At 41.0% G+C, this 11,331-nt stretch overlaps 1 protein-coding gene across 6 annotated transcripts in view; it reads right to left on the reverse strand.

Annotated features, from left to right (window-relative positions):
* The window catches only part of ipcef1 (interaction protein for cytohesin exchange factors 1), a 162,926-nt gene that overhangs the window by 56,171 nt on the left and 95,424 nt on the right, over positions 1 to 11,331 (reverse strand). For all 6 annotated transcript variants that reach the window (XM_048600998.1, XM_048600997.1, XM_048601001.1 and 3 more), the window contains one exon: positions 9,719 to 9,792. In XM_048600998.1, coding sequence (XP_048456955.1) covers positions 9,719 to 9,792 — 74 coding nt within the window. The remainder of the gene's footprint in view (positions 1 to 9,718; positions 9,793 to 11,331) is intronic.

Here is an 11,331-nt window from a genome sequence, read left to right on the forward strand (position 1 = left end):
CACACACTTTAGAACTGTGCCATTCATGGAATCTTCTACTTTTAGCCATTAGAAGGGCCGGCAGGGGGAATATAACTGGGCAGGATTCAAAAAATTAGTTACCTGACAACAGGTTAAAGCTTTGATATTGAGTTCTCAAATCCCTTCGGGTGGGTTGGCTTTCTGACCATCATGGTCAGTAGACTATTTCATATTCCTTAACATGTTATCAACATTCCACTGGAATTATGCTCATGGGCCCAATTTTGGTAGACAAAACAGCAAACACAAGTATTCATGGTGTACCTGACGGGGCAGAATGCTTGATCCAACCTCTGATGAGTACAAATGTCTTGAGTAACTCAGCTACTTCATAACCAAGGAGCAAAGGCTGAAGCCTGACCGGATCAACCAGCTCATGAGAAGGCTCAGTAAGATGACTCCAGACCCACAGCAATGTAGTTGCCTCTCAGCTGCCCGATGGGCAATTAGAGATGGGCAATAAATGTTGCCTAGCCAGTGATGCCCCTCATCCCATGAGTGAATGAAGAAAAAAAATGATATTGCTTGTAACCCTTAACCCTTACGGTGTTAGGGCTGTATCTCCTGACTGGGTCAACAAGCCTGCCCAAGCAAGGCAGCCACACTTGTTGTACTGACCACAGCTCAACTCAAAAGATTCAGATGAAGGTGGGTGAGGTTGAAAGGAAAGGTAGGGAATGGAATTTAAATGGTGTGGCTGTTCAGGACAATGGAAGAATCTGGACAGATAAGGGGAAGAAATTCTGATGTGGAGGGTGTGAGCTGATAGGTGGAGACAAAGCCCACAGAGACGGAGAGAGAAATGGGGTCGGCAAACAAGGGGATTGTTGTTATGATAGGTGATAATGCAGGCATTAGTCATTAAAACTGGGTTGGCTATGCTGAAAGAAGCCTATTTCATGATACGACCTGTGATGTGTGTGTAGATAACAGACAAGGAACAAGGTGTTCATGCTCTTAAACTGTTGAACTTAATGTTGAGTCCTGAAGGTTGTCAGGTACCTCAGCATTTTTTCTACGGAGAAACCCCAGAAAGCATGGCCAATGAGCCCGGTTGGATCCCCACAGATTGATGCTGGACAGTACTACCTATACATTCACTAGGACCATCACTGTTCTGAAAATGTGCTTCCATTCCTTGAGTGTTGAGGAGGAGCACTCCAGTACTGGACAGAGTCTCTAGGGTAGTGATGGTTTGCTGCACCCTACACAATCTAGCTCAATGATAGGGTGTTGGGGAAGGCGACACTGGTGATGAGGATGCTGAGGAGGCCAGGGTGGTACTGGGATGAGGCAAACGAGAGAAGCTGATAGCAGCTATATGTGAGGACAAATAACTGCATATAGACATGTGAACAATCAGAGCTACAAGCTTTGAAGGTGCTGAGGCATTCCTATACTCAAGGGAATGATTGATTTATAACTTTAAAGAATTAAACTACTCTGTTTGTCATAAATTGTAAGTTAATTCATTCCATTTGTACAAATAGCCTCCTGTTCCATTTCCTGGCCAGACCATCAATTTTCAAGGGGTGTTCACATGTTCCAGACAGTAGAGGAGAGAAATAATTCCAATTGTCTCCCAAATGTCAAACATTTTGTTTAAGTTCTGGCTTTCCAGATGTTTAGTCCCCCAGATGGCAGCCTCAGTGCTGTCTGCACTACTCCACATGACACTCACTGGAGCTTGTGTCTTGGTGCCACATTGGGAACTGCAGTTGATTTCGCTGAAGGGTGCTGCTGCTTTGTGGGCCAGCTATCCTTGGTGGGCATCCTCTCATGGTCTGAGGCCTAGATATATCTGACTTACTGAGGTTGTACGGGTGTATGTGCAACCTTCTCCATCTGACCTTATGGAGGTGTTTGCGTCCCTGGTCGAGGGAGATAGTGTTCCAGGGCTTCTCAGCAGTGACCTGGGATGACATTCTCTGTGGTATCACAACTACTGATGCACTCCCTTCTCCCTGCAGAATTATCTGCATCCTCTCTCCCAACATTCTTTTACCTTGGCACCAGGGAGGCACCATATCATGTTGGACTCATGATGACAGATACCAAAATGCATGTCTGTCAATGCCTATCCTGATTATGGAATATCCCATAAAGATGTTATTCAACTGGAAAGTATGCTGAAAAGATTTACAATGTTGTTACTGAGACTGAAGGGTTTGTTTTATAAGGGAAGGCTGGATAGGCTGAAATTTCTTTCCCTCGAGCATAGGAAACTGATGGGTGACCTTATAGAGGTTTATAAAATCATGAGGGGCATACAGAAGATGATTAGTCAAGATTTTTTCCCCAGCTTGGGGAGTCCAAAACTAGAGGGCATAGGTTTAAGGTGAGAGGGGAAGGATTTAAAAGGACCTAATACATAGGATGGTGCGTATATGGAATGAACTGCCAGAGGAAGTGGTGGAGGCGGCTGCAACTACAACAGTTAAAAAATATTTGGACAGGTATACAAGTAGGAAAGGTTTACAGTGATATGAGCCAAAAGTTGGCAAATGGGACTAGTTCAGTTTAGGAAACCTGGTCAGCATGGACAAGTTAGACTGAAGGGTCTGTTTCTGTGCTATATGACTTTATGACTCTATGGCAGCATCTCTGCATTTGCTATTCTTTCTAGTGCGGTCCCAATCCCATTGGTGTCACAGTCTGGACTGTACTCATTCAAAGCGTCATCACTCCCAGCAGTCTCCAAATCCAGGTACTTATTTGGCAGCAGAACGAAGCTGCCTGAAGACTTTTGTACTTCCTGTCTTATCCTAACCTTCCTGAACTCCTATTTTCTGAGATGGCCACCTCTTGGAATGTACAATCCTGGAAACACTTAGCTTCCCTGAGGTGGCAGGTTGTACTCATTGTATTTAAATGCCTTGATGAATTTTGAGAAATATAATTGGTTCTTGGCTTTAGGAGACTTGCCATTTAATTTTTCTTTCCTTTTGCTTTGCAGTCTAGATCTAGATCAGTCTAAACTAACCTGCTGGAATTGCCTAAGAATACCACAGGTGAAACTTTATATCTGGTTCCCCTTTTCTCACTGGGGAACCACTTCCCGCTTTATATAGCACAGATACATAATTGCGATCAAGAGCTGGGAAGCCTATTGAAATGCTGTCTGAGTATTGCCTTTTCACATATGCTGTGACTTGTCCCTCCATTTTGTAAACATGTTAAAGTTTGTAATCTCAGACAATATAAATGATTTTCAAAGATCTGAAATTTTCAGTGTGAATATATATGTACTTCTTTCTCACATCATGTTTTACACCATAGCACCATAGAAAATAGGTCCCTGAGACTACTCCACCATTCAAAGGAATCATGGCTGAGCTGACATTCCTCACATCCATTTTTCTTCATTGTCCGTGTAACACTTCATTTCCCCCAGTGATTAAGAATCTATCTCCATCTTAAACATACACAATGACCCTCCTCCACAGCTCCCAGTGGCAACGCGTTTCAAAGACTTACAACCTTCTGACAGAATAAATTCTTCCTCATCCCAGTCTTAAATCGGTGCCCCTTTATTCTGAGACTATGCCCTCTGGTCCTAGACTTCCCATGAGAGGAAACATTCTCTCAGCATTTACGCTGTCAAGACCTTTAAGAGTCCTATATGTTTCAATGACATAACCTCTCATTCTTCCAAACTCTAGTAAGCAGAGTCCCAACCTGTTTAAAAACTGAAAGAACTGCAGATGCCGTAAATCAGAAACAAAAACAGAAGTTGTTGGAAAATCTCAACAGGTCTGGCAGCATCTGTGAGGAGAAATCAGAGTTAACATTTCGGTTTCGGTGATTCTTTCTCAGAACTGCATAATAACAAAGTAAGGGTTGGATCTAAGCGCACGGAGTGCAGTCAGTTCAGAGGGAGATAGTTTGGATTGGGTGAGGGCAGGCAGAGGCGACCAATATTACGTCAATAGTTCTCAATGAACAGAACGAGTGCAGCTAAAAGGCCAGAGAGAGGGGTCCAGGTAGAATGAGAGTGTCGGAGCTGGGTGAAGGGGTCTGTGGGACGGGAAGATGACTTCTGTCCACAGAAATGGGCACAGAGATGAATATGACGGAAGAAGAGTTTGACGTGATGTCATGCCTGAAATTCATTAAGATGGGGAGGCAGACGGATAAAGCTGAGACCTTAACTGAGTACAGCACGTTCAGCATCAGAGAACGGAAGGTTAGGTGGGATGGTGAATACATGACAGAAGTTAGGGTTGGGAGAGGGGATGCAGTCAGAGGGAAGAAGAGGGGAGGAAAGTTCCAGAGGGCCATGGGTACCTCTGAATTGTTGCATCCTGTATGCCTTGATGCCTGAAAGGAAAGGAAAAAGTTTCTTGTTGGTGTGGCAAATGAGCCAGAGAATGAAGTGGAACTGCGGAGTGGTGCAGTCCTGAGCAACCGTGATGTGATGTTGTTGGAGACAGAGGCCAAGAGTGTGCATGTGATGCCGCATGGCATTAGTTCTGAGGAAGGGTCACTGGACCTGAAATGTTAACTCTGATTTCTCTTCACAGATGCTGCCAGACCTGCTGAGCTTTTCCAGCAACTTCTGTTTTTGTTCCCAACCCATTTAATCTTTGTTCATAAGACAATCTCTTCATACCAGGGATTATCCTAGTGAACTTTCTCTGAACTACCTCCAACGAAATGATGGCTTTCCTTAACTAAGGGGACCAGAATTGCTCACAGTACTCCAGATATGATCTCAGCAGCACCTTGAACAGTTGCAGTAAGACTACCTTACACTTATACTCCAACCCCCTTGAAATAAGGGCCAACATTCCATTAGAGATAGTAAGAACTGCCAATGCTGGAGTCAGAGATAACACAGTGTGGAGCTGGAGGAGCACAGCGGGCCAGTCAGCAGCAGAGGAGCAAGAAAGCTGACGTTTCCGGTCAGGACCCTTCTTCAGAACATTCCATTAGCTTTCTTTTCTTATAATATTATTTCCTAAACATATTTAACTGGACAGACTTTATAAAAGGATTGTTTCTGTGGGGCCCATTGAAGGAATCAACTTGATGAATGTTTGTGAGCATACTGCTTTTGGTCTCCAAACATGATTAATTATTAATCCCCTGATGTGGGTATGCACTTGTTGATAAAGGGCCAAAAGTTTCTTACAGGGATCAGCTCAATACCTGCAATCTTCGTACACCTTCTAGAGTATTCTATTTAAGTGCTTGGTCTAAATCTGTGAATTTACACACATCGCACAGCAAATGTGAAAAAAAAATGTCTTCATTAAATTGAAATAAATTTGGCTGCATTTCACATTTACCAAACATAACATGTGCCAGGCTGTGAATTGAGTGCTTATGGTCCCAAAGTAACATGATACTTTCTTTCATTTTGAGGTCTATCTTTTTTCATGAAGCTAAGGTCTGCTAGAGCTAAGCTGGGCTAGAAAGTACAAAGAAAAACTTTAACCTCAAAAGGTGACTGTTAGTTTCATTAAATGATGCTGAACTCAAGAAAAATCTCATTAGAATAAACAAATATGAACAATGTTAGCAGAAGGATTGCAATACAATGGGAACAATTCCTAGTGTAAATGACTGAGCAATTGAATGAGCAGAAATATTAATTCACTGTCTTTTGATTGATTACTGAAATTTACACTTATGTTTTAGCTACAAGAACTATATTTTTAGAATTGGAATCATTTTAGTTTCAATTTCCTGTATGGAAATTCATAGAATTACATGGGATATACCACATAGCGTATTCCTTTGAATGAAACATTAAATCCAAGAGTGCACTTTCAAGTGATTTGATAAGATTTATAGTGTTGTAAAAGGTAATGGCTCCGAATGGGTTCATGATCCTCTTACTTTGGCACCACCCACTCTACTGATGTCATGCACATTCTGTGGGTGGAGACTAGGACTTCTACTCAAGTGTTTTAGCGAACATCTTTAGCACAGGTTGTGGCTGGAGTTGTTGGTTGGTTCGCTGAGCTGAGTGGTTTTCATGCAAATGTTTCATCCCCCTTCTAGGTGACATCTTCAGTGCTGGCTAGCATCCATTGAAGTGCTGTTGTTCTGTTCTGTTTTGAAATTATATAGTCCGGTCTGTCACGGTGGGTAGTTCTGTTTCCGGTTTTGCCCTGTAGTGGTATGTAGATGGGGTCTATTTCAACATGTTTGCTTATGGTACCTGGTTGAAAGCCAGGCTTCCAGGAATTCTCGTGCTTGCCTTTGTTTTGTTTGTCCTAGTACTGTTACATTGTCCCAGTTAAACTGATGTCCTTCTTTGTCGGAGTGAATAGAAACAAGGGAGAGTTGGTTGTGCTGTTTTGCTGTGAGTTGGTCTTCATGAATCCTGGTGGCAAGTTTTCTGCTTCTCTGTCCTATGTATTCTTCTCGCAGTTGCTGCGTGGTATTTTATATATCACATTTGACCTGCTCATTCTGCGTAGGGAGTCTTTCATCTTTGAGAGTAGCTGGCGAAGTGTGGCTGTTGGTTTGTGTGCTATCATTATTCCAAGAGGTCGTAGGAGTGTTGTAGTCAGTTCTGAAATGTTTCTAATATAGGGTAGGGTGGCCAGTGTATTGGAGCTTACAGTGTCTTCTTGGTGTTGTTTATTTGCCAGGCATTAGCAGATGAAGCTGTTAGGGTACCCATTGCTTGCAAAGATTTTGTACAGGTGTTCCTCCTTGTTTTTGCATAGCGCTGGGGTGTTGCAGTGTGTTAACGCTCATTTAAAGCAGAATAAATTTGTTATAGCGGAAACAGTTATGGAAAGATTTGATAGCACAGCCCTCCCCCAGATCCAGGCTAAACTATGGGTCAGGTACACGGATGATGCTTTCATGATCATTAAATGAGCAAAGTTAGAAGAAACACGTCACCTTATTAACAGCATATTCACCGAGATCAAGTTCATCAGGGAAAAGGAGAACAACAATCAACACCCATTTCTAGATGTAATGGTGGAACGAATAAACAATGGCGAATTCCTTACCAGTGTATACAGAAAGACTCCCCACACAGACCAAATCCTGAATTACAACAGTAACCACAGCAGCATCCACAAACAGAGTTGTGTCAAGACTCTATTTAAACGAACGATAACACACTGCAACACCCCAGAGCTATGCAAAAATGAAGACGAGCACCTGTACAAAGTCTTTGTAAGCAATGGGTGTTCTATCAGCTTCATCCGCCAATGCCTGGCTAATAAACAACACCAAGGAGACACTGTACGCCCCAACACACTGGCCACCCTACCCTATATTAGAAACACATCAGAACTGACAAGACTCCCACCTCCCATTGGAATAATGATGGCACAAAAACCAACAGCCACACTTCACCAGCCACTCTCAAAGATGAAAGATCCCATATGCACAATGAGCAGGACAAATGTGATATAGAAAATACCATGCAGCAACTGCGAGAAGCGATACATAAGACAGATGTGCAGGAACCTCACCACCAGGATACACAAACACCAACTCGCAGCAAAACGGCATGACCAACTCTCCCTCGTTTCTATTCACTCCAACAAAGAAAGACATTAGTTTAACTGGGACAGCCTAATAGTACTAAGACAAGCGAAACAAAGACAAGCATGAGAATTCCTGGAAGCCTAGTTTCCAACCACTGGTACTATAAACAAACATGTTGAAATAGACCCCATCTACATACCACTATGGAACAAAACCGGAAACAGAACTACCCACCATGACAGACTGGACCATATAATTTCAGAACGGAACAGAACAACAGGACTTCAACGGAGGCTAGACAGCACTGAAGATGTCACCTCGAAGGGGGATGAAACGTTTGCATGAAAACCAGTCAGCTCGGCGAACCAACCAACAACTTCTACTCTAGCTTTCAAATAGAGCAGCTGTATCTGGATTTGCTCCCTAATGTCCTTATAATTATGCCTGATCAAATATAGTTGTGCCTATATTTTTTAAACAATAAATCTTCTTGCTTTCAAAGAACGGTGTCCCCTCTTTAGATACTCTATGGTAGCCTACCTCTACTACTAACCATTAGATAGGCTCAAGACAAAGCAAAGACAAGGGAGGATTGGTGGCAGCAAACAAATTCAAAAAAATCCTAACCTAGTACCAAATATTGGTAGAGGTAGAAAATCCCACAAAGTACCAGGAGTGGTCGTCTAGGAAAATACCACATGTAGCTCTATTGAAATGTACTCTGGTCAACATATGTGTTTCAAATCATACCACCAAAAACAACTGGTCATCCATCCCATTTGTTGTTTTCGGAACCTTGATTTTGAGCAAATTGGCTGCAATATTTACTTACATAATAAGAGTGACTGCACTTCAAAAAGTCTTCAAAAATAGAACAAGCTCTTTGAAAATCTGATAGGCAGCTATATAAAACACAAGTTCTTGCTGCCTCACAGCGCCAGGGACGCAGTTTCGATTCCACCCTCGGGCGACTGTCTGTGTGCAGTTTGCACATTCTCCCCGTGTCTGTGTGGGTTTCCTTCAGGTGCTCCGCTTTCCTCCCACAGTCCAAAGATGTGCAGGTTAGGTGGATTGGCCATGCTAAATTGCCCATAATGTTCAGGGATGTGTAGATTAGGGGGATAAGTCTGGGTGGAATGCTCTTTGTGTTGGTGTGGACTTGTTGGGCCGAAGGGCCTGTTTCTATACTGTAGGGATTCTATGAAATTCTTCCTACTGTCTTGATCGAGCAGTTCACTATTTTCAGAGTGTTTAATTAATTCAGTATATTTTCTCCGAGTCTTTTATTCTCATTCATATTAACCTTCAGCACGTTCAATCATTCATCCTTATTACCTTCCTCAACTATTTATATGCTGCCCCTTAGTGGCAAACTGTAAATATTGGGTCAGGTCACATAAACCTCCCCACAACTATCACACTGATCCCAGGATTACTGTTACCAATTAGCATGTTGTGGATTAGCCAGAACATTCTCCTTATGTTAATACAACATTTTTCACCTTGATTTACTCATGCTCAACTTTCTGTTTGCTCCTGAAGATAATTCCAAAAGCTCACATCCGTTCCATCACCAAAGCATCTTACTTCTGGTAAAATGTTTCCTGCTGATGACGTTTCTCACCTATTCTATTATCAGCCTGTGTCATTAATTCATACTGTACCTTACTTTTATCTATTAGATCATCAACAGAGCCAAAGCTTGAGTCTATATCTTCATCTTCTCTAGACTTAATTTATTCAAAACACTAATCCAACTCTCAAATGTTACCTTTGATAAATCTCAAATTTCAGAAATGCCCAAAACTCTGCTTCAAAATTGCATTCCTGCTTTCACCAAATTATGATTATACAATGCTTTGAGCACTGCAAATTCAAAATATACCCCTTCATTGCATTTGATAACATTTGTAGTCTTCTTCAACCCTAAAACTGTTTCTGTTTTTCCAACAGTCATCAAACTCTCTTTCCATAGGTAGGTGATCCTTCAGAGACCAGAGACATTCTGAGATTAACCATTTAATTCAGAACCTGACTGTGTCGTCATCTCTTTCTTACCTCAAAGATCTTCTCAAAAACTTCAATTTTGAAATGACTCCAGTTAAAATTCCCTCACCTCTCTCCCTGCTATGCGTTCCCTAATCTCTTCAATAAATATTCAAAAACTTGTTGAACAGACCTGTAGAGTTTTGGAGTGAATATTGATTGTTCATTTCATTGCTACATTACTTACTGTTTCTTTTTGCACTCTGTTCCTTGATCAATCTTGAACTTTGGTAAACTAAGGAAACCTTCAGCTTTCTCTGCCTATGGGAGAAGCAGAATTGATTAAAGTTCTGATCAATTATCAAGTTTATTGTCATATCTTTTTCAATTTCTACTTTCAATTTTTACTCCAAAATGAACCAAACAAGATTGCACATTCTGGCACAAATAATTGGAAATATTTGAAAACAAGTTTTACTAATCTTTTATAATCGCTATAACTCCTGCTGTATAAAGTGCAGCAATTTTGTATACATCCTTTAAATTGTAAAACATGGTCTGGACAGTAGAATGTTCAGAGATTATCTATTTATTACATGACTTGACCAATTCATAATATAAATATTCATGAGCAATGCAACAGATGATATCCTTTCACCATTCCTCCTTGCACAAGAGCACCCAGCCCCCCTACCCCACTACAATGTCCACGTGAGCAATGTAAACCCAGCACCTCCCTCTGGTTTGGAAATGAATCCATAACACTCCTTTGGCTTAGGTCTGTTTAGCTCTAAATTTGACTTTGCAACTAACTACTTGTGAAGTGATTAATTTACAGAATATCTATCTCACTCATTTTATTTATTTTGACAGCCAGGAAGAAATTTGTGTGAGGAATTGAAATTACACTATGAGTGCTCATATTGCTTGAAAATAGTGTCAATGGGGCACATGCATATTTGTAGTGTAATCTGCACTGGACGCTATATTAATGAGGATCTTACATTTGCTGGATATATGTAGAAAAAACAGATTTGATTTGACATCAGTGATGCTATTTTGGTGCTCAACTTTCCAGTTAATACCTTTCTCTGAACCTTGCTCAGCTAGATGCCTTTCTGCAGCAGGAAGCATTATTTGATGGGATCATCAATTTCTTACAGGTTGATTTCTGGATTATTTATTTTAGTTGTTGTCACATTTCTACAAGACTTTGTTACTTCTTTTCGTTCTCTTCAAGTTGCAAAATGGTGTGGTATGGCTGATGATTAAATAATTTTTCTGATTTCAAGGCATTGGCACAAACCAGTTGCTAACAGAAATAAGCACATTACTAGGCATTTCTCTTAAAATACAGCATCGCAGAGGAGTAAATAGAGGTCACACAGAACAGAACAAATTGCTAGAGAACGGAGGAGGAAGAGGATGATGAGAATAACAATTCACATCAGAAGGGCATATCGACCCCTAATCTTCAAGGGACAAATCTATCAGCTAGAAGCCATGAGAAGTCTGCACTTCATTAAGAATATCTTGTTTGAAATTTGCCAAATGCAGTAGTCATAACTGCAATATTAGTGTGAAGCTACACTACACTGTACAGGCATAGATTTATTACACATTGAGATTCCCATGTTCAGGGGCTATCCAATGTTGCCTTTTTCATTTCTCATAGTTCTCTCATCCCGTGAAGATTTATTCCTTCAGTGAACCAATAGGAAATTAATGCTCTTCTTGACTTTGTACTGGTGTTTTATCTTCTATATTCAAAATATTCTATAATTCAAATTCAACAGATGACATAACAAAGATTATTTGCTAATTTAGACTCTTTAAAAAGTGCTTTAATATTGAAATATC

Source organism: Rhincodon typus, chromosome 9 (assembly GCF_021869965.1).
Source record: "Rhincodon typus isolate 14 chromosome 9, sRhiTyp1.1, whole genome shotgun sequence".
Lineage (NCBI taxonomy): Eukaryota > Metazoa > Chordata > Chondrichthyes > Orectolobiformes > Rhincodontidae > Rhincodon > Rhincodon typus.